The sequence below is a fragment of the Oenanthe melanoleuca genome, chromosome 28 (assembly GCF_029582105.1).
Source record: "Oenanthe melanoleuca isolate GR-GAL-2019-014 chromosome 28, OMel1.0, whole genome shotgun sequence".
NCBI lineage: Eukaryota > Metazoa > Chordata > Aves > Passeriformes > Muscicapidae > Oenanthe > Oenanthe melanoleuca.
The window spans coordinates 799,664-822,005 of record NC_079361.1 but is presented as its reverse complement, the minus strand read 5'-3'; the positions used below and the strand labels follow the sequence as shown (position 1 = coordinate 822,005).

General features: G+C 61.5%; 3 protein-coding genes across 18 annotated transcripts in view; 1 reads left to right on the top strand and 2 right to left on the bottom strand.

The window, feature by feature from the left end:
* Positions 1 to 3,346, bottom strand: part of PIP5K1C (phosphatidylinositol-4-phosphate 5-kinase type 1 gamma) — a 51,096-nt gene extending 47,750 nt beyond the window's left edge. For 6 of the 14 annotated variants that reach the window (XM_056512490.1, XM_056512491.1, XM_056512495.1 and 3 more), the window contains exon 1: positions 2,926 to 3,344. In XM_056512490.1, the coding sequence (XP_056368465.1) occupies positions 2,926 to 3,025 (100 nt within the window). In that variant the 5' untranslated portion in view covers positions 3,026 to 3,344. Of the gene's footprint in view, positions 1 to 2,925 lie in introns of all 14 variants that reach the window. The other 8 variants (XM_056512494.1, XM_056512502.1, XM_056512503.1 and 5 more) reach the window with 3 other exon arrangements.
* A 237-nt stretch (positions 3,347 to 3,583) lies between these two features.
* On the top strand, positions 3,584 to 14,891 carry TJP3 (tight junction protein 3). Of its 3 annotated transcripts, none has more exons than XM_056512485.1 (21): positions 3,584 to 4,372; positions 4,759 to 4,858; positions 7,724 to 7,891; positions 7,984 to 8,108; positions 8,308 to 8,410; positions 8,588 to 9,011; positions 9,309 to 9,412; positions 10,287 to 10,446; positions 10,532 to 10,619; positions 10,810 to 10,874; positions 10,977 to 11,052; positions 11,199 to 11,355; positions 11,565 to 11,673; positions 12,114 to 12,333; positions 12,655 to 12,851; positions 13,053 to 13,148; positions 13,368 to 13,438; positions 13,540 to 13,851; positions 13,975 to 14,241; positions 14,441 to 14,475; positions 14,594 to 14,891. In XM_056512485.1, the coding sequence occupies exons 1-21, from the start codon at positions 4,179 to 4,181 to the stop codon at positions 14,691 to 14,693; spliced, it is 3,171 nt and encodes a 1,056-aa protein (XP_056368460.1). In that variant the 5' UTR covers positions 3,584 to 4,178; the 3' UTR covers positions 14,694 to 14,891. The 3 variants fall into 3 exon arrangements, with proteins under 3 accessions (XP_056368460.1, XP_056368459.1, XP_056368461.1); XM_056512484.1 differs by having other exon boundaries at positions 10,962 to 11,052; XM_056512486.1 differs by lacking the exons at positions 3,584 to 4,372; positions 4,759 to 4,858 and adding an exon at positions 7,060 to 7,603 and having other exon boundaries at positions 10,962 to 11,052.
* Positions 14,885 to 21,572, bottom strand: APBA3 (amyloid beta precursor protein binding family A member 3). The gene is made up of 10 exons (XM_056512487.1): positions 20,498 to 21,572; positions 19,990 to 20,029; positions 19,460 to 19,605; positions 19,235 to 19,321; positions 18,551 to 18,709; positions 18,060 to 18,239; positions 17,655 to 17,867; positions 17,012 to 17,131; positions 16,127 to 16,267; positions 14,885 to 16,031 (listed from the first exon to the last, which is right to left on the bottom strand). Exons 1-10 carry the CDS (start codon positions 21,509 to 21,511, stop codon positions 15,960 to 15,962), a joined length of 2,172 nt encoding a protein of 723 aa, XP_056368462.1. The 5' UTR covers positions 21,512 to 21,572; the 3' UTR covers positions 14,885 to 15,959.
* Positions 21,573 to 22,342: the final 770 nt, after the last annotated feature.

The following is a 22,342-nucleotide window of genomic DNA, read 5'->3' as shown; positions in this document are numbered from 1 at the left end:
CTTGCTCCTTCAGCCAGAGGTCAAGACAGCTGTCCAACACAAGTGTAAAACCTTGTTAAATCATATCAGCTCTCTAAAGCATTAGAATCCAACTTTGAAGAACACAATGGAGACTTCTGCTCCAGCTCTGGACCATAAGTGATGGGCATAGTGCAACCTGTGTAATAGGAGACCTGACTAACAGAAATAAATCTAATACCAACTCTATTTCCCTATTAGACTTTAAAATTCCCACTTCAGAAAGGAGATGGTGGAGGCCAGTTCTGCTGCCCAGCACTTGGACAATGCTAGTTCTTTTGTAGTAACAGTTCTCCAATAACTCAACCACCCTTGAATAAAAAGTTTCCAGACCCTGTGTTTCCAGACTGCACCTGGCTACAGGAATGGTGATGCACCATTTGCTTACCTAACCATCCCTGGGATCAGGGTACCCCAGTCTAAAGAAGCCCAGCACTCACCTGTCACCTCACAGCACTGTACCTCCTCCCACCATCTCTGCTCCTGCCCACAGCTCACTAGAACCCTGGAACAGTCCCTTACACTCCCTGCAGTCTCTCCCCAGGGCTTGAGGGTACAGATTCAGGGAGAAGGTACAGCCAGCATCTGCACTAATCAGATTTTGAAACTCCCCTTCAACTAGTTGGTCACAAAACTTCTTAAAACTTTGAAGCCAAGGTCTCAGGAAGGGATGAATTGGGCCTGTGTGTTCATGAATGAGCCCTGCTGCTGGCAATGAACATGATTTTCTCCCTCAAAGCATGAGATTTCCAAAAGTTCTCTTTAGAACACTCTGTAACTTAAGTCAACCCACTGTCAAGGCCTTCCCAACTTCCAGCCCTTCTCCATGCAGTTTTACTCCTGTACCAGACTAACTGGCAATTTTTCTATAATTGCTGAGGGTTTGGGAGGATCTGTACTGGTCTGACCCACAGTCTGGATTAACCCTGCCAGGTTCTTCAGGCAGAGCACAGCGCTCTCTTCAGCCATGAGCCAGGCAGCAGCTTCAGCCATGCTGGTGACCCTTCACCAACAGCACGTGCAGAGCAATGAGCACAAGGGGAGCAGCACGAAGCACCTGTGTAGGTGGGTCATGGGCACTTCAACACCTCCATACAGCAGCAAAGGCACCAGGGTCATGGAGATTTGTCACCCAGTTCAGGTCACGGAGCACAGTGACAGCCCCAGACCTGCAGCACAGCCTACCCTGTGTGGGTGCAGCCATGCCATCCCACAGCCCATCAAAGGCCACCTCCACCCCCCAGGGTTTATTCTTCTCCAGCAAAAACTCATTTGCTGCTGTGCATGTTGTCCCCAGCCCCCAGGAGCTCCAGCTGCAAGAGCAGCTGAGGCCAAGTGACACAATTTGGACGCTACCCAAGTGAGGAGTAAGCAACTTGACTTGAGAAATCAAAGCATCGGTGAGATTACTGGCTCTGTTTCATCTTTTTTACTATCAGCATAAGGTAAGACAGCCTACAGGTTCATAAATTCAGATTTACGTGCTCATGGAAGAGGAAAAATACATGTTCCCTGCTTATACCCTTCCTGAGCAAGTCTCCACAGACACTTTGCCTAGTTTGGAGCAACAGCCCTCTGCCCTCCTCAAAAACCAGATATGTGACAGAGAAATCAGAAGGATAAATGATATTTTAATTGTTCATTGGTGTCCCTCCCCATGGCACAACGGTGGAACAAGATGAGCTTTAAGGTCTCTTCCAGACCAAACCGTTCTGTAGCTCTGATCAGCAAGAGGTTCTCTCCCCCTTGGCATCACCTGCCACCTCTGCCTGTGCTGGGAGAACACTCTCAAAAAGAGGTGAAAGGGTGTGTGGGAGCACAGCAAGCAGCCTTGGGGAGGCAGGCTGCAGGCTGCCAGCCCCTGCATTTCTTTGCAGCACCGAGGAACTGCAGCAGAACTGGGGATGGCTTCCCTCAGCTAAACCTCGGCACCTTACCCAAAGTTACACACGACACCCACAGCCCGGCACAGCAGATGACATCGGCGAAACGAGCACAGCTTCCACAGTAATTAGCTGGTTCTCAGGAGATCTAATGATGCTCATTTAAAGGCCTGACTACAGGAGATCGCTGTCATCACACAACCAAACCCTGAGCACCCTGGACTCCGGCAGGCCAGCAGCAGCGGGGCTGAAGATCACGAGCACTGCTCAGCCAGCAATCCTGAGGCTGTTAATGAACTAGAAATAATTAGGCAGCAGCGGAGGCGGGGGCAGGTGCATAAGCACAGCCCCATGGATCCATCCTGCCACTCAGGAACCCCGAACCTTCTGCCAATGCCGCTGCCGGGCTCGGGCTCGTTCTGGGCCCTGACCAACGGGTCCCCTCCGGCAGGAGGGACCCCGGCCGGCGGCAAAGACACCCGCCCCCGCTGCAGGGTCTGTCCAGACCCCCGAGCAACCCCTCCGCCCCGACCCTGGGATCTCCGGGGAGCGACCCCCGAGAAGGGACCGAGCAGGAGGGCCCCGCCACGGCCTTCCAGGCCCAGCCGGGGTCGGTTCCGAGGCTGAGAGCAATGCCGGAGGTGGGCGGCCTGTGGCCCACACAGTGGTCCAGGCGTCGCCGCTGCCCCTCGCAGCTCCGAGACTGCCGAGGGAGAGATGGGGGAGCCCCATCCCGGTGTCCCCCGGTGTTCCGCGGTGTCCCGGGATCCCGTGCCGGGGGCGGAACCATCCCGGTGCCGGGGAAGAAGGGAAGCAGCAGTTGGACGGGACCACGCCGTGTCTGGGGGAGGGGGGGCGCACTCCGGGGAGGGGGGGCGCTGGACCGAACCACTCCGAGCGACCCGCGGGGGGACCCGGCCCGGCTGGGCTAAACCACTGCGAGCCGGCGGGACACGGTGACACGCCGGGGCCCGGCCGGGTGGGGGACAGCCAGGGGCGCTCCCCGGTGCTCGCGGCGCGTTACCTCCTGACGCGTCCGGTCCCCCTACGCCGGCCTCCGGAGTGATGGCACCGGCACTCGCCGCGGCCGAGCCCTCCGCCTCCTCAGGCACCTCCAGCTCCATGGCGGCCGCGGGCAGGCGCAGCCCCGGGGCGAGACAGGCCCCGGACAGGCCAGCGCCCGCCGCCGCGCTCCTCCCGGGTACCGGCCGCGGCGCGGGGGACCCTGGGAGCGCCGCGGACCATAGAACGCGGGTGGCGCCGCGGCCAGACACGCCCCGAACAGTGCCGGAAGCACAGCGGGGCTTTTCCGCCGGACTTAATTGCGATGCAGCAGAGGGCTGTCGCGATAACCGGCGGGCTGTGGGATTCGACGGAGGGGGCGGAGGGATAAGGAAGGTCGCAGCAACTACCCCCGGTCCCTCAAGGCGCGGCGACCGCAACACCTCGGCTGGAGGGGAAAACACCACAGGGCCGGGGGGCGGAGCCTGCGGTCGCCATGGCACCGGGGCGGGGCTCCGCTGGGGGCAGGGCCTGTCGGCCAGTTGCCATGGCAGTGAAGGCGAGGCTCTCGAGGGCGGGGAGTCCGTCGGTCGCCATGGCAGTGGGGGCGTGGCCTGTAGGTGCCCGTGGCAGCGGGGGCGGGGCGCCTGCACGGGGGGCGGGACTCGGGGGCGTGGCTGGGGCGTGGCCGGCCGTGCACGGCACTGCCCGCGCCCCCCGTCCCGTCGCGGTTCGGTTCCCACCGCGCTGCCCTTGCTGCACCGGGACCCTCCAGGAGCCTTCCTGATCCCGGGCGCCGCCTATTCGCCCCCCCTTCCCGTCTTCGAGAGCTCCCGGTAGCCGCACAATCCGCCGGGCTGAACCAGGCCTGCCGTGCACCGGGACCCGGACACGCTGCTTTCCTCCTGCTCGGCCCCGGCGCCGTTCAGCGCCGCCGGTTCCTAGCCCGGGCCGGGTCCCAGCTCCTCCCGACCCCGCGGCACCATCTAGTGGCGCCGCCCGGCCCGGGTCAGCCCCGAGGCGCGGGTCAGCCCGGGCCGGCCCCGCCGGTTCTCGGAGCCCCGGGGCCACGCGTGTCCCGGATGGGGAGCCGGGGCTGGGAGGCAACGCTGGAGCCACCGGCACTAATGATGCTGCTCGGCGGCGCCGGCCCCCGCCAGAGGGTCTCCCGGCTGCGGCAGGTCCTGGGGAGCGGCGGGAGCTGCTCCAGGCTCCCCGCGGGGCTCGGCCGGGAGCAGCCGGTGCTGAGGAGCGAGCGGAGGGGCAGGCGGCGGCATGGCCCCGGCTCCGGGGTGGCGGCTGCGGGCCGGGGGCTTCCGCAGAAACTGGTCCCCCCACGCCGCCTCGGCGCTGGGCTGGGAGCGATACCGGCCCCGGCGGGAGGTGGAGACCCGCGGCGTGGACCTGATCGCTGTTACCGCCGGAAAGCGGCCCCGCGGGACGAGGGATGACGGGGGTCTGGTCTTCAGGTGCGGACAGGGGCAAGGGAAAGGGAGGAGAGGGCGCAGCAGCCATCACCAGCTTCTCCCACACCTCCCAGGACAGGGATCCCCAGGCTGGCCCCGCGTCTGTCCCCTCTTGGGACAGTGGGTAAAGCTGGGAGGGTTTGGGAGTCTGGGGCAGAGTCCCATCGCTTCCCTGGACAGGGCAAGGACTGGGGGGAGGAACCCCTATCTACAGGCACCGCCACCGCCAGTATCCTGTGAGCCTGTCCTGGTGCAGCGCTGGGAGGGCGATGGGTGCGGGTGGAGGACATCCTCCATCACGGTGGAGGACACCAGAGGCACCCTCCGGGAGACCTGCTGTGCCCGGGAAGCTGCCCCGGAACCCCCTTCCTGCTCCTTCCCCGCTGCAGGCAGAGTCTGGGCCACAAAGGGTTACGCAAGGCACCCTGGAGTGACACCACTGCCACCAGCCCGGGAGCTCAGCTCCTTCCTGGTCGGATCCCAGGCTCGGTGAGTGCCTAATTCTGTCCCCCGGGATCTGTCGGCTGTGCTTTCTGGCTTTCAGCCGTGCTTTCACCTGGGGAACCGGCCATGCTTTGTCCCTCTCTGGGTGGCTCCAGTACCTAGTGACCCTTCTGGAGCCCTGTCTCGTAGCAGAGGCATACCCCGGAGGATCAGAGCTCCACACCCCAGCGCTGGAGGACGTGCCTCTCTGCTGCTGATTTACGCTCCGTCCGGAGCAGCCCTTCCAGCAGCCCTTTTCCCAGAGCAGGGGGTCAGCTCATCGCTCTTTGTGTGGGGGTGGGGTTGGGGTAGAGCAGCCTCTGGTGGGATCCGGGACTTCAATGCTGCATGGCCAGGACCAGACAAGGGACGAGTAGTTTTGTGGCACTGGCTGAGAGCAGGGACTTTCCTGATCCCAGGAAGGCTTTGAGGTTGTCAGGATGAGGGGGAGGGAGGTTGGGAAACATTATGGGTGGGGGGGTTGGCTGTGTGCACGGTTGGGGTGGACAGTGTGTGTCACTTTCCAATAAATGACCCCCCGACTCGTTGCTGTCCCCATGGTGAGCATTTTTGGTGGCACAGCCCCGAACTGGGGACCTGGCCGTGGGATGAAGCTGTCCCAGCACATCTTGGCTTTGTTTAGCTTCAAAAGCCCTGGGAGGCGCTGCCACGGTACATGTGTGGGGCAGCATGGGCGGTGTGGGGCTCCCAGTGCTGCCGGTGCCCGGTGCTGGGTGTGTCGGGCTGGGCCATGGTCAGCTCTGCCCAGATACTGCCTCTCCCTGCGGGGCCATTCCAGGTGCGGGCTGGTTTCTGTCGGAAACCGGCTGAGCCGGCTCCTCCTGCTGCCAGCCTCGGCCTTTGGCTGCTGCAGGCCCTACGCCAGATCTCGGTGGGAGACTGGGGACAGGGACAGGGCTTGGTGGCACCGTGGGCACACTGCCCGTACCACTGCTGCCATCCCCATGCTGCCCCAACCACTGCCTGGGGAGAGCAATGGGCAGCAGTGGAATGTAAGTTTGTGGCACCACGGTGGTGGGACAGTAGTGGCAGCCAGCTGGGGACAGTGAGGGGCTGTGTTGGGTGGTATCAGGGGTGGCTCTGGCACAGCAGATGTCACCACCCTAGGCAGAAGGATGATCTGCCTGCTCCAAGTTGGTGTCTCTTGGACCTATAGCTCACACCATGTCACTTGCAGGTGCCCAAGGAGCACAAACAACACAGGTGACAGAGCTTAAACCACCCCAATGCCACACTGGGAGTTCCTGTTTATTATCAGCTTTCCCAGTGCTAGGACAGTGGGTGCTGCCATACTGGGTCCTGCCCCGCCCCAGTACCCCCTGGTCCCACGTGTCCCTGGGCTGGTTTCAGCAGCTGGTGACGCAGAGGGGACTCTGCCCTCCACACCCGTGGCTGTTGGGTGAATGATTACCCCAGGCCTCCCTTTCTGCCTTCTGCAGAGCTGCAGTGAGCTGGGTCTTGTTTCAGGGTCTCAGGCTGGTCTCATTTTGGGGGCTCAGCCAACTGCCTCAGCACTGCTCCAGCCAGGGCTGCCATGGGATGTCCTTGTGCCAAGGCTGAGCTGCATCACCTGCCCACGGCTGGCTGCCCACTGCCAGATCCCTGGTATGGCATCACCCCAGCACTGCCCATGAGGTGTCTCTGTGTCCCACCAAAGCTGCCCCATGGCCAATTCCCAAAGGGCTTGTGGAGATTTTGGCACCAATGTGGGCATTGCTGGCTGGGCTTGAGGGTGGCTGAGCTGCATTGGGAGGCAGTTAGGAATGAGCACAGCCCTGGCACAGCCACTCCAGAGTCCTTGGACACCACGGCCATGTGGTGCCAAGGGAACTGGGGGTGCTTAGTTTGGAGAAGGGTGCTCAGGGGATCTCACTGCTCTCTACAGCTCCCAAAAGGAGATTGTAGTGAGGTGGGGATCAGCTTCTTCTGTCAAGTGTCAGTACCAGAGGGAATGGCCTCAAGTTGCACCAATGGAGGTTCAGATTAGATACTAGATAATTTTTTTCACTGGTCAGGCAATGGATTAAGTTGCCCAGGAAGGTGCTGGAATCATCATCCCTGGAAGCATTCAAGAGGCTTATGGATGTGGCTGTTGGGGACATGGTTTAGGGGTGATTGTGGTGGTGTTGGAGTGCCAGTTGGATTTGATGATCTTGAAGGCATCTTCCTACCTTGATGATTCTGTGAGGCCCGATCAAAGTGGCCTGTCCTTGTCCCACCCCATGGGAACTGGTGGGAGGCTCTGCTCCTGTTGTCTCCCACCATCATGGGGAACTCATGTCTGTCTGGGTTCATGCTGACATTCCCTCTAGAGAGCCAGGAGCCGAGGAGTGGAGATCCCTGGGCCCACCCCAGGAGTTTCAGCCTCAAAGGGGCATTGTTCTGTCAGTCAGGCTCATCTGCCTTAGGTGGAAAACATTGCATTTGGGGAAAACCCAGGGAAACCAAATGTTGAAACTGGGGCGGTGGTGCTACCAAAACATCTGGCAGAGCTGCTGGAGCCCAGAGTGGATGCACAGGCACTGAAACACCATCCAGACCAGGACCTCAAGGTCTGCCAGCTCCAGGGAGACAGAGCAGAGACAGACCACCAGCTATGGAGATGGGTCCTGTCCTTGCCCTGCGTAAAAACTCCCCTTCTTTGGACACGTGTCTGAGGGGATGGAAATGGACCCCTAGGGGGTGATTTCATGGTGCACAGGGGCAGCTCTGGCTTCGGAGCCATGCAGGGTTAGCTGGGGTGTGACATAGCTGCCAATGCCAGTGTCCTGGCACTGAGGGGCTCTGTCCCCTGCAGCCTCACAGCCCCTGGTGTTTATGGCTCAGTTTTGCTGCTGCTCTTTGTTGCAGCCTGATGTTGGATTGAGGAAGGGGCCAGCAGCTACAAAGAGGAGCCGGAGCCAGTCAGAGCCCCCCGGCCGTCCGGCTGCCACTGTCACTGTCCCCAGCTTGTGCTGGTGGGTGCCCACCATGGAGGAGATGGTGATCTGGGAGCAGCACACAGTGACACTGAGCAGGGTGAGTGTTGCCTGGAGTGGCCCCACTGTGGAAGGGGATGGGGTCTGTGGGGTCAGCTCTGCCTGACCCCCCCTTCTACCCACACCCAATAGGACCCTCACCGGGGCTTTGGATTTGCTGTCTCTGGAGGCCGTGACCATCCCAACAGGACAACTGGGGACACAGCGGTGTTTGTTTCAGATGTGGTGCCTGGGGGACCGGCAATGGGTCAGCTCCAGTGAGTACATGGGGCTATTGGGGGTGCTCGCTGCCAGCAAGGGTGGGAAGGATGGAGAATTGCTCCTGCTGGGACAGGGCCAGCAGCAGTTGCCCTGCCTGGCTGGAGTGGGATCGCTTGGGGTACACTCACCACCCCATCAGCTCTCCAGCTGGGAGCTGTGCCTGGGGCAGAGTCACAGCTGCATTTTCCATTCCAGGAGGAAGGATCACATCGTGATGGTGAATGGCCTTTCGATGGAGAACGTCCCATCCTCTGTCGCCATCCAGACACTTAAAACCTGTGGCAAGATCGCCAACATTGTGAGTGTGCTCTGTGGTGGGATGGGGGCTGGCATCATGTTCACGCTGTGCCTGTCCCCATCCCAGATCCCCTGTCCACACAGGCCCAGAGTTTGGGGCTTTGGGGTTTCTGCTGGGACATCTCATGGCAGAGACAGCTGTATCCATCATCCTCTCCCGCTCACTTTGCACCTGCAGACACTGAAAAGACCGAAGAAGGTTCACCTTCCTGTGAGCAAGAGCAGCCCTGGGTCTCCTGCTGTGCCCCGGCACTATGACTCAGATGAGGAGTACAGGCTGCACCGGTCCCGGGACGACCTGGATCACAACCAGGGCTATGATGGGGACTCATCTAGCGAGAGGAGCTCCGGTCACCACCGTGATGACCGTCGCCACCACAAGCCGGTGTCACGGAGCCGGAGGCGGAGCCAGGACAGCAGCCACTGGATGCAGAGTAGCTCAGATCGGAGGGGCCACGGCCGACATGGCCCTGCCAATGCCTTTGGCCAGGACGGGGACACCAACGGGCTGGCCCTGGTGTCAGGTTTCAAGCGGCTGCCACGCCAGGATGTGCCAATGAAGCCTATCAAGTCAGTCCTGGTGAAGCAGAAGCAGAATGAAGGTGAGGCTCTCCTGCTCCTGCTGTCCCTGGGTCTTGTTGCCTGATTTTTGGCCATGCCTTCCTCTAGGGAGGAAATGATAGCTGGGTGGGTGCCAGGTCCTGCCTGCAACAAAGGGACAGCGCATGCCATGCTGGCTGCACTAAACCTGCCCTTAGCTGGGGAATAGAGAGCTCAGCTTTGGGGTTTGCCACTACCCCAAGGGAAGCTGGGGCTTGTGGCATTGGTGCCAAGGGGGGACCTTGAGAGGGTCTTGCATCTGTCCAACTCTGCTACCATCACGGCTCTCTTTGGTGCAGAGTATGGTGTGAAGCTGGGGAGTCAGCTCTTCATCAAGCACATAGTGGAGAGCGGGCTGGCGGCCAAGGGCAACTCCCTGCAGGAGGGAGACCTCATCCTGAAGGTAGGGGGGCCCTGGGGTGCAGGGCACTCACTGGGGGTCACATCTGCCCCTCTTTGGAGGGCTTGTCCCTGCCTGGTGTCATTGCAGGACCCAGCCATGGCTGTGCAGGAGGCAGTTCTGTCTGTGCCTACTCCCTGCCCCAGCCCCCCTGGCTGTCCCAGGGACCCTGCAGGGGCTCTCAGGCCCAGCTCCCTGCTGCCAGGGCTGGTGGCATGTCCTGCTGTCACAGTGGGGTCATGTCCACCCCACTGTCCCCACAGTGTGTGGTCCCTCACTGTGTGTCCGTGTCCCCACTGGATAACAGTGACAGTGTTTGTCAAAGAAAGTGATGCTTTAAGTATTTGAGGAGGAGAAAATAGAAGGGAGGGAGACCCTTTGTTTGCACACCTAGTCCAGGCAGATCCGTGGCTGCTGGGAACTGGTGCCAAAGTGACTCTGGGGTAAACAGAAGGGATTACATTCCACAGTCTGTTGGGAAAAGCGGCTACCACTCAGGGAGATCCCAGCCCTAGGGCCTGCTTTGGGCCTGCACCAGATCAGGGCATGGAAGGATGGTGCTGGGCTCAGGGCAAAGGAAAACTGAGCTTCAGGTGTCTGAGGGGTCTGCAGTCCTGCCTCTGGGCAGAACCCCAGGTGAGTGGAAGTGGGTGTTAATGAGCCATGCTAATGTTTCCTCTGTACAGAATGGGGTCACATTGGGAAGCAGCCAGGAAGAGGGACACAATAGGTGAAGCTGCAGGATCTGGGGCTGGGCTGGAGGGGCTGGGAAGGGACCAGGAAAGTGGCAGTCAGAGCATCCCATCCCAGTGGGGTGTTCCTGGGGGTGGCTTTCCCAGGAGCAGGTGCCATAAGGCTTCCCACTCTGCCCCTCCAGATCAATGGGGTAGCCAGCCAGGACATGTCCTTGGCTGAAACCCAGCAGCTCATTGAGCAGACAGAGGGGATCCTGACCTTGCTCATCCTCCGTGACCACCGGCAGTTCCTGGTCAACATCCCTGATGTTGACAGCCAGAGTGACAGCTCTCGGATGGACGGTGAGACACGCTGGCAGAGCCAGGGTCAGAAACACAGCACAGGGGCTGCATGGCCACTGATGCATCTCCCCTCCTTTGGCTGCAGATATCTCAGATATCGACTCTGAGGTGTCCCATCCAGCATCTCCAGAGGCCTCCCCACGAGCTCCAGCTGCTGCCAGGACAAATTCACTGTAAGGCCCACACTGTCCCCATGAGCCCCTCTGTCCTCAGGCAGATCCTGCTGTCGTCTCCACCTGTCTGGGGATGCTGGTTCTCCATTCCTAAGCTAATATCCCTGGAGGTGCTACTGCTGTTCCCAGCTTGCTCTTCTGTCTCCACTGCCCATGTGCCCTGCCTAAATCCTGCTCGACCTTGTTCTAGGGAGAGGAGGCAGTTGAACAGGGAGTCTGTGGCTGAGGTGACTGTAGCTGATGCTCACAGCCCAAGTGAGTGGAGCACTGAGGGGGCTCCAGGCTCCTGTGCATCTCCACTGCCCAAAGCCCTGGCAGAGTCTGTACCTGCTCCTGGACCAGCTCTCCTTCCTGCAGACCTTCTGGAAGCTGTGGAGGGGGATGGCCACAGCCCCCACACCAGCCCCGCTGCCCGAGCTGCCCACAAGGACGGGTATGTCTGCAAGAGGCAGGGGATGGCTGGGGGACACAGAGAGCTGCCGTGTCACGGGGTTGGGGTGACAGGGTCAGCGCCTCCCTGTCCTGTCCTTGCATGTCCCCTGGGCATGACACTGGGTTGACTGTACTTCTCTGTGGCAGGTACAGCACCAGCTCCAGGGTCGTGCGGTTTGTGAAGGCCAAGAGCGTGGGGCTGCGGCTGACAGGTGGGAACGACGTGGGCATCTTCGTGTCGAGCGTGCAGGAGGGGAGCCTGGCTGACAGCCAGGGCGTTCGGGAAGGTGACCAGATCCTGCAGGTATCCGAGGCTGAAAATGCTTCATATGCTGCTGCACCTGGACTGGCCCCAGCCATTTTGGGTCAGATATGTCCCCAGGGCATCACCTCCAGGGTGACCGTTCCCTCTCCCTGGCGCTGTTGTCCCTGGGTCCCCTGCTGGTGCTGGTGCCCCTGTCCATGCCCTCTGTCCTGCTGGCAGGACCACGTCCAAATGCTTTTCTGTGGCAGGTGAATGACACCAGTTTCCAGAACCTGACCCGTGAGGAGGCTGTGGAATATCTCATGGCCCTGCCCCCAGGCGAGGAGGTCACGCTGTGGATTCAGAGCAAGCAGGACAGTGAGTGGTGACCAGGCTCATCCTGGGCTTGTGTGTCTCCATCCTCTGTCTCTTCTGGGCAAGCATCAGACTTGCTGGACTTGCCATGGCCCTACCCGTCCCTGCAGGGTGGTACTTCTTCCCTCCTCCTCCTCATCCAGAGAGCTGATGGGAGGAGACAAGACCATCCCAGCCTTGTTTGTGCCTCGGCTTCTGGAGCACAGGGGCTTTCTGGTGCCATGGCTCAGCCTGAAGAGGCCAATATACACTGGGGAGTCAAGTCCTACTGTCCCCAGCATGTCTGAAAGTGCCATGGGAGGAAAAGGTGTCCCCAGTACTCTCCTTAGCAGCAAGGGCTGCTGTGGAGCCTCCCAGCCAGCCTAGTGCCTTCCCAAATCTCTCCAGCATCTTCTTCCTCAGCCACCTGTTACCCTGATGGTCCCTCTTGCTCTGGGCTTCAGTTTACAGGAAGATGATCTCGTCCAATGTGGGTGACTCGTTCTACATCCGGACACATTTTGACTTTGAGAAGGATACGCCATCAGGGCTCAGCTTTGTCCGTGGGGACGTGTTTCATGTGCTGGACACCATGTACCGGGGCAGGCTGGGGAGCTGGCTGGCTGTGCGCATGGGCAGGGACCTCCAGGAGCAGGAAAAGGGCATCATCCCCAACCAGAGCAGGTAGGGATGGAGCCAGGAACAGCCCCTAGACAAGCAGAGCCAGAGAAGGCTCCCAAGTGAGCTGAGGACATGGATGGTGGGCTCAGTGAGAGGCAGTGCAAGGGCTGGTGGGACAGTGGTGGGAAGCGTGAGCTGGTGAAATCCCTGCTCAGGGTGGTGGGGCAGCTGATGGTCAAGTTAGCTTGACGAAAGTCCCAGAGACAGAAGTCTACCACAGAAAGAAGTCTACCTCTGGTGGCTGTGCCACCAAGCAGCAGTGCCAGATTCTGACCTGCTCCTCAAACCCAGAGGCTGCAGGTCCTGAGCCCTCTCCTCTCCCAGGGCCGAGCAGATTGCCAGCTTGGAGTCAGTGCTGAAAGCCACGTCTGGTGCCAACCCCTCCGGGGCAAGGGCTGAGTTTTGGAAGCTTCGGGGCTTGCGGGGAGCCAAGAAGATGCTGCGGAAGAGCCGGGAGGACCTGTCTGCCCTCACAAAGCAGGGGCGCTACCCACCGTACGAGAGGGTGGTCCTCAAGGAAGGTGGGCAACAGGACAGCCTGACCCACCTTGGGGACATTGGTCCTGGGGCTGCCCTGCTGCACATGTTGATGGGCCCCCTCTCCTGGGGGGAGAAGGGCAAGTTGCAGTCCTGTGGGCACCATGAGGAGCAGGGCTGGGTGCTTTGGTGCTGGGACCTCTGCCCTTGCCCCAGCCACCCTGAGCACCTCTGTCCTCCCACAGCCAGCTTCAAGCGGCCAGTGGTGATCCTGGGCCCCATCGCAGACATCGCTGTGCAGAAGCTGAGCAGGGAGCTGCCCGAGCTATTCGAAATTGCCCGTAAGTGCCCCCACACTGAGGAGAAAATTATATCCAGCAGCCAGACAATGGGAGAGTTCTTTACCTTTGGCTCCCTCCCTATGACACCTCCCCCACACCTCCCTGGACTCAATTCACCCTCTCTGTGAGGGGCACAGCCCTGGGACTGGGCATGGCCATGCCCAGCCTGGGGCTGTTGGAGGTGCAGCCCCTCCCATTCCCCATCTCTGTGTCCTGCAGCGAGTGTGCCCCGAGATGGGGCATCGTCCAAGGTCATCAAGCTGGACTCGGTGCGGCAGATTGCAGAAAAGGTGAGACCTTTCCCACGTCCTTGGAGCCAGCTGGGGCCTGTGGGAAGCCCAGGGCTCCCATCCCTGCTCCCAGCTGGGCTGACAGCTGTGCCCTGCCCCAGAACAAGCATGCCTTGCTGGACATCACACCCTCGGCTGTGGAGCGCCTCAATTACGTGCAGTACTACCCAGTGGTGGTGTTCTGCGAGCCCGAGAGCCGGCAGGGCATCAAGGCCATGCGGCAGTGGCTGGCGCCCGACTCCAGGAAGAGTTCCCGGCGCCTCTATGCCCAGGCCAACAAGATGAAGAAGTATTGCAGCCACCTCTTCACGGCCACCATCAGCCTCAGTGGCAGTGGCAATGCCTGGTACGAGCAGATCCAGGACATCATAAGGACACAGCAAAACCAGCCTGTCTGGACAACAGCAGAGCAGGTAGGGGGCACAGGCTCTCTGTGGCAAGGCTTGGCTTCCTGGGGCTGCAGCCAGGCAGGTGATAGGGGCTGCACACGGACCCCACGGCTGGGGTCCCATATCTCCATCATCCCCACCCCTCAGGCAGATGTAGCACCCGAGGACAGTCTGGAACTGCTGAACCCACCGAGCACGGTAGCCTCGGGCTACCTGACGTGTGACAGCCACGCCAACAGTGACTATGACGACACAGATGGGGAGGCAGGTGCCTTCACTGATGGTGAGGCAGACGATGCCTATGACCAGCCTGGGCTGGCCCGTTCCTCTGAGCCAGCACAGCTGGCCCCAAGCCATGGCCTGGACTCCTCTGAGCCAGCACAGCTGGTTCCACGCCACAGCCAGAGTGAACAGGTGGGTTGGCCTAGACTGGTACCAGAGCCCAGCGGCGCAGAAGAGGGTGGCACCGTGCTGTGCCTCATGGCACAGGCAGGGTGTCACCTCTGGCTGCTGTAGAGTCCAGCTGTGTGTCTGTGCCCAGCTCTGGGTGTCCAGGGGCAAATGCCCCGGGCTGGAGCACAGCCCCTGACCCCTCCCACCTCTTCTTCCCCAGGTGCCACGGCAGGGCAGGCGCTATGACAGCATCAGGTACCCTGATGAGATCGCAGCCGTGTGGGGTGGGGATGGCAGTCACACAGGGCTGGGGACAGGCCTGGGAGGGCACTGTCCTCTCATCCAGAGCCATCACCACCCTTCTGTCCCCCAGGGAATACGAGCATGAGGCGGTGAGGAGGAGGTTCACACGGGCCAGGGATGACTCAGACCAGGATGAAGGCTACGAGTGGGGCCCAGCCACAGATGTGTAGTGGTACTGCTGGCCTGTCCTTCCCACAGCCCTGCACAGCTGCATGCAGGTGACACCTCAGGCAGTGCCCCTGTGGCCAGGCTGGGCTGGGCCCAATCCTACTATACCCTGCATCACCAAGTGCCTGCACTATCATGTGCCTCCTTCCCTTTTGGCCACAGCCACTGCTATTGGAATAAAAGGGATGTTTGTATCAAGACAGGCTGTTTCTGGAGGTGTTGGCTGGTAGCATACAAGGGACACTGTGCAGCAGGGTGGCCTTGTGAAAGATGGTCAGGTACCTCCCTGGCCAGTGGCCCTGCATATGATGAAGCTTCGCAGGGGGAACTGGGGCCTGGCACCACTGCAGGCCTGGGATGTGCCCCCCAGAGCTGAGCCTCCTCTGCTGCAGTCTCCCTGCAGCTCCTCAAATGCAGCCTCTTGTATGTCCTCAAATTTTTATTTTTAGAGCAACCAAGCACACAGGTACAGCCAGGTGAGCACTGCTATAGCCCTGGGGGCCAGAGAGCTGCTCACAAAAAGGCTCACAGCCCAAAGCTCACGGGATGTGGGGCTGGGCAATGCCATGTTCCCTTTTGCTGCTCCAAGGGCTGTGACTCTGGGCCAGGCTGTGCCTGCAGAGCAATTCAGGGCAGCACCAGGAAAAAGCTGAGGCAGGTTCCCAGTTTGGTGCAACGTGTCTAACAGAGAGTTTGCACCCCAACAGGCAAGCCATAGGAGGAGGTGCCACGAGTGCTTCTGCCTCCAAGGCTGAGTCTGGGAGCTGCTGGGTATCCCTCAGGGGTGCCAGTGTACACCCACACATGGGTGTGCAGGGTCAGTGCTGCTCTGGGGCTCTGCTGGCTGAGCTCTGGAGTTGAGCTGTGCTTCCAGCACTGTCCCCACCTTGGGAAAGGCACTGTTGGTAAGTGTAAAATACAACAGTCAGTGACTGGATGAGGGGAACTTTCACATAGGCCCCCCCCTCCTCCCACTAGCACAAGGCCAAGGCGAGGGATCCTGTGCAGCAGCAGTATAGGCACTGTTCAGGCACTGTGAGGTGGCGAGAGGTGACTGGAGTGGGAGAGGTGCCCAAAGCATGGCACCACAGGCCTTGACAATGCTAAGGCTGGCATCATCCCCAGTGTCCCACTGTGTCCTGAGTACAATAAAAGACGTGCAGACTTAGGCCCTGCTGAGGGCTCTGATGCAGGGCTGGGGCAGAAGGCAGAACCAGTACTGCCCCTGCAGCCCCAGGCTTGCTCCTGCTGACTCCAGAGACGGTGGCTCAGAGGAAGAGGGGCTGCTCCTGCCCTGTCAGCAGACGGTACGTGGAGGCTGGCATGGTCTTGATGTGTACCTAGGCAGAGAGACAGAGATTAGAGACCCCAGCTGGGGCTGGAGGGTGCTGGTGCACAGCTCTGAGCCCAGCAGCTCCGTGGGGCCCTGGCTCACCTCGCTGACCGCCTCGGTGAGGATCTGGATGATCTTCTCGTGTGGCGTGGCCACCACGCTCTGCCCGTTGATCTCAATGATGCGGTGCCCCACGCGGATGCCGCCCCGCTCCGCAATGCCCCCGCGCATCAGGCTGCAGATCTGGGAGCAGGGGGTGCTGTGAGAGCAGGGCTCTGCCCACAGCCCAGCCCTGTGCACCACTGCTCCAAACCCTCACCCCCTGTAGGCTCCTGGCCAGAGCTCTTGCCTGGGGTGCACACCTCCTCCAGCCCCTGGCACACAGTGAGGGCAGGGACCTCCCTGTGCATTGCTGCCACCAGTGATGCGCTGAGCTGGGGCCAGGGCAGCCCCCAGGATTTTGTCCCTTGGCTGACAAGGCTGTGGTGCTCCACCCACTGAACCCTCCCGTTCCCCTCAGGCCTGGGCTGTAGAGACTGAGCTTCTGTTTGGGGCATCAGGAGAGACCCACATTCTAGTCCTAGGGGGAGCACCAGTTGGTGTGCAAGGTGCCACCCACCCACCCAGATCCCACCGAGCCCAGGAATGCACCTCTGCCTTCCCAAAAGAGTGACAGGAAAGCCCAGGGCAGGGAGTGGCTTGGGCACAGGGGACAGCAACAACTGCCACTGGGATCATACCCAGAAAGCCAAGAAGAAACCACCCTGAAAGCAAACAGCTACAGAGCACCAGGTAGAGGGATACAACCATCAGTGCTGCACAAAGGCTGTGAGGAGCTTTTTGCTGTGCACAGCAGAGCCGTGTGACCCCTTGGCCCAGGCAAGCACACACAAGAGAGTGGGAGCTGGGCGCTGGTTCCTGGACACAGCCAGCTCTGCCCACCCCTCAGGCAGACCCTGGCCCAGCTCCAATCCCACGGGCACTCACCACACCGTTCTCAACACAGAAGCCCAGCTGGTACTTGGAGTCGGGGCGTCGGATGACAGCTGTGGTGACAGGGGGACAGTGCACAATGTTCAGTGTCACCTCGGTCTGGTGCTTCAGCTCCTGGAAGGAGGGATGGGGCTTGGTGAGATTTTGGAGAGCTATTCAGACTGGCTGAGGGGCAAAGCAGCACATGAGGGCTGAGGATTAGATTAGCAACCTGTTTTCAATGGGGCAACTCAGGCACACAAAGAGATACTGCAAATACTAATCCAGGGACAAGAACTTACAAACCCAGCCCAAGATATTCCTGCCCCTGAGGCTATGCTGTCCTTGCTTTCAGCTCCTTCCCATCCTACAGAGAGGTAGATGATGCAACAGATTCCCTTCAGGAGAGGTGCCTGCCTCCTCCTCCTCCTTTCAGGCAGGGCCTCAGCAAGTACAGTGCCCAGCTTTGTCCCTGCCTTCCTCCAAGCACTCTGAGCAGGAACTGTCACAGCCTGCAGGGCAGGTATGACCTCTGCACACCTGCCTCCAAAGCTGGGGGTCCCAAGGGAATCCCAGTGTCACAGACACTCCCTCATCATCAGGCCAGTCCCCATCTCCCTCCTGGGGCGAGGCAGGAGGTCACCCTGCCCTGGCTGACCCGGATGATGCTCTGGCAGGTGCCCAGGGGCAGCCCCACCAGGCTGGTCCTGTTGACTGACATGAGGCGGTCCCCAATGCTCAGCTCGCCCGAGCGCTCCGCGGGGCCCCCGTGCATCAGGTTGGCGATGACCACGGTGGGCAGGATGGAGCCCCAGCCCGACTCCACAATGGCAATGCCCAAGATCTCCCCCTTCTGCTTCCGGATGCAGACCTGAGGGGAGAATGGGTAGGTTATGGTCGTAACCTCCACCAGAGTTGTAGAGCACATGTCCCAGCCCACAGCTGTGCTCACAGCTGGCTGGGATGGGCTCTGGTTTTGTAGAAAGCACCTCAGCTGCATAGGGAGCCACAGAGGTGCCCGTGGGTTCCCCAAGTTGTCCCCACCCCCCGGAGCAGCTCTTACGTCCTTGCAGTTCTCCTGCTGGGAGAAGTGGGTCAGCTCTGCATTGTACTGCTCCTGGTCCTCCAGGGCACGGCTGTACTGGCGTGGGCTCAGCTCGCTCGGGTCAATGCTGTTGGCCTCCAGGAAGCGCTGGTAAGCCACACCAAACGCCTGCCCGATGGCCTGGGCGATGACCTGGGCCTGAGGAACAACAGGCCCATGGCTCAGGGCTGCAGCCAACTGCTCCCAGTGCCCTGCAAGGCATGACTCCAGGACAGGAATCATCCTTGGCAGCTCCAGGGTGTCCTGGCTCCTTCCCTGCCTGAATGGGCCCCTCCCCTCCACTTTGCTCGCTGGGCCTCTGCATGTCACAGAGATGCTCAGGCTGGGATCTTGCTCTTGGGAGCGGTCTCTGCTGCAGCTCCAGCCCGTAACACCCAGTCATTACAGTGGGATGGGACTCAGGTCCCCAGGGCCACCCTCCCACCCCAGGGATCCGTGTGTTGCCTCACATCAGCCGAGTGGAAGACGTGGCAGATCATCTTGTAGAGCCGCTTCTCCTCCGCCACCTCCGAGCGCCGCGGCAGCTTCCGGCGCGCCATGAGAACCACAAGGGAGCCGATGTCGGCAATGTAGGAGATGGTCTGGAGGGAGTGATCCATCATGGCCTCCTGGCAAGGGCAACACACGCAGAGAGCTCAGCCCTCTCTGGGCTGTCAGACCACGTGGGCAGCCGTGAGCCTGCTGGCACTGCAAGCAGGAAGGGTTTGGCCATGGTGCTGGGTGGGCAGAAACCACGGCTGTACCAAAAGCTACAAACAGATCCTTCATCAAGGACTCATTTGTGTCCTTGATGTTGCCAGGGAACAAGACAGCTCTTCCCTCTTGCTATAATGCAGAAATTAATCCTGAGGCAAAGAGCTCCCCGGATTTCAAGCCTGGGTTCCCCAGATGCAGGGATCCCATCAGCTCCACTGGGTACAGGTTGCATGGGAAGCCTTGTGCAGCAACACAGAGAGGCAAGGACATGACACAGGATGGCTATGAAGTGACATGTCCCCTCCCAGATGTGTCCTCATCCGCAGGCCATCACTGGGCAAGACCCTGCTGGTGTGGGAGCAAAGCTGAGATCCTGAGACCAAACAGGAATGTTGAAACCGCCACAGAGCCACGTGGTTAATGCTGTTCCAGCTCACCTGAGTATCAGCAGTGAGCACCTTGATCCTCTGTGTGGAGACAAACAGATCCACTTCTGTCATGGGCTGGGACTCCCCCTCAGGTGCCTGCATAATGAAGGAGAGGTCATAGGACCCTGCTGGGACCCAGCCCCACAGCCAGGTGCCCTCAGGCAGATCCTGAGCTGCCCCACATCCAAAAGGGAGCAAGTCTTGGGGCAGCCGTGCCCCCCATCCCTCCTGCACCTTGATCCTGTCCACCGCCTCCTGGGCCTGCGCCATGCGGACACTGGTTGGGGGGTTCCTCTCTGAGGCCAGCTGCGTGGAGCCCAGGTACTTGGCCCCAAAAATCACACCATCCAGCAAGTCCTCTGGGTCACAAGGGCCTGGAACTGAGGTGTTGGGAGGGACTGAGCAGAGGCTGCTCCCCCACCTCTGGAACTGGGGGTACCAACTCCTGCTGCCTGTTAGCTGCCATTCCTACGCATGATGAAGGAGCTCGGTGCTTGATACATGGGCACCTGGCATCACTGGGAGACCAGGGCTGCTTCCTCCTTTCCGTGGGAACACATGGCATCCCTTTCCCCCAAGTATACTCCCTCCCTGATCCCTGACACACCTCTATTTCCTCAGCAAAGGCTCGAACAAGCCATATGAACCCACTCTGGATGGATGAAGAGCTGGCTGTTCCCTCCCCGAGCATCCCCATTCAGGGTCAGAGCAGGTGGGTCAGGACTCCTGAAAGCTCTTGCTGTGCAAGCACAGAAACAACTCACCCTCTTTGAAGGCTGGGCAAGATGATGAGGATCCCCTGTTCTGCAAAGCAATGAGAGAGCAAATCAGGCTGTGGCTGGGACCTCAGGGGTTGAGCCTGCCTGGCCTTGGAGCAGTGGGACAGCAAGAGCAGAGTGTCCCTAGGGATGGGGGAAACAGCATAGGGTCCCAGGGATGGACAGGGAGGAGTACGGTCCTAGGCCTGTGGGGGTGCTAGTGCAGAGGAAGAGAGGATGACACAGGATCCCAGGACCAGAGGGGCTGTTTGGACCCACCGGCCTCTGCCCCAGGGCACACATGAATCAGCCAGCCATGCAAGCACGCATTCAGGGCCAAAGCTGGCACCGAGGGTCTTGTCCAGGCAATCTCACAGCACGAGGCCCTGTAAGATCTGAGGGAAATCACCCCTGGCTCCCCTTGTCCCCATCCCAGACCCCAGGAGGGATCAGAGCCAAGGGGCATGTCCTGGCTCCTGCTGCCCCATCGCAGCCCAAGGCACAGTGCACTCACAGTCACAGCGCCCTGAGGTGGTTGCTCTGTCCCGGGGGCCAGAGCAGAAGGCAGGGCTGCCCATGCCAACTCCGGGGACCCTTCCTGAGCACCCTCGCAGGCAGATTCGTCCTCACAAAGACCCTCTCCATAACAGCAGCTGCCAGAAGGTTCTTCCTCCGAGCTCTCTGGCCTCCCCAGCCCTTCAGGCTTCTCCACAGTGGCTGGTTTCTCCTGAGCCTGCAGCACCTCCAGGTTGGTCCCAGCCAGGACATCGGAGCGGGCCAAGGGGGTCTCGGCATCACCCGTGGGCAGCCCCCCCTCGTAGCACAGGAGGCTCAGCAAGTCCTCCCGGCCAGCCTCGGCCAAGAGCAGCCCGTGGCAGGGCCGCTCGCAGGCGGAGTGCTGGGGGCAGCAGGGCGGCATGGCCAGGCCCCGGCCCGTGGCCACGTGCAGCGGGCACGGCCGGCAGCTGCCCGGGCACTGCCCGCGGCCCCGGCGGGCACCAGCGCCCGAGGGGCACGGCGAGCCCTGCTCTGGGGCGGACGAGCGGTCGCGGAGGTTGGGGTCGAGGGTCTCGAGCTGAGCCAGCAGCCCCTGGATCTCCGAGGGTTCGTCCTCCACATCCTCGCTCCACTCGGTGCTGCCCGGGCGGGCGCGGGGCTCGGGGGTCTCATCCAGCTCCATGCCCGCGGGGTCGGCGCTGCCGGGGCCCCGAGGGACAGTCCCGGCGCTGGGCTCCCAGCGGGCAGAGCCCTGCGGCACCTCGGGCACCGCCTCCGCTGCCATCGCTCTTCCCGAGCCCCGGCACAGCTCGGTCCGTCCGCCCAGCTCCGGGGCTGCGGCGGGCCACGACGCCTCCGGCCCGGAGCCGCTGCCGGGCTCCTCCGGCCGTCCGCCCCCCGCACAGCGCCCGGGGGTGTCCGGCCCGTTCTCGGTGTCCATGGCCCGCGGCTCCGCGGCGTCATCGCTGCTGCCGCCGCCGGGGGCGGGGAGCGCGGCTCCCTGGCAGTCCATGGTGGTGCCGCTCTCCATGGGGCCGGTAGCCCGGGAGGGGCCCGGCCCGGACGGACCCAGTCACTACCGGCGCCCCGCCCGGGACACCACGGGACGGGACGGTCCCACGTCGTTTCCGCCGGCCCCGCGCAGGCGCGGCCCCGCCCCGCTCCCGCCGCGCCCCGCTCCCATGGCCGCCCGGGGGCTGCTGCGGGCCGCGGCAGTCGCTCTTCGCGCCCCGGCCCGCGCCTACGCCAAGAAACCCGGTGAGGCTGCACGAGCAGCGGCCCCGGCCCGCGCTCCTCGGTCCTGGCCCCGTGTGTCCCCCCGTGTGTTTCTCCGTCCCTCCGTGCCCCGGTGCCGCGCTTCTCGTCCCTGGTACCGGCCCTGTCCGCGCTCCGACCCCGCGTCCTGGTCTCCGGCCTCGGCCCCGCGCCCTCCCCGGTGGTGCTGCCGCCCCAGCTCCGTTCCTCGTGCCCCCCACGCTCCCCCGGCCCCGGCCCCTGTTCGCGCCCCGCGATGTCCCTGCCCTCGAGTCCCCATCCCTTCCCCTGTCTGCGTCCTTGTCCCCCGGCACACCCCCTGCACTCACCCTGCGCTTTCCCCCACAGCCGCCAAGTCCAAGGGCAAGGGGGCGCCGAAGGAGGTGATAAAGGGACCGGAGGTGTGCACGGACCCCACCATGCTCGCCACCCACGCCATGGGGGTCAACTACTTCAAGGAGGGTCCGGAGGTGGCCCTGAAGCCCGACTCCGAGTACCCTGACTGGTGTGTACTGCCCACTCCCCTCTGTGTCCCAAGACAGGTGCCATTCCAGGGGCACAGAGCTGTGTAAGAGGGACAGGGAAGTGTTCTGCGAGGAGGCAGACT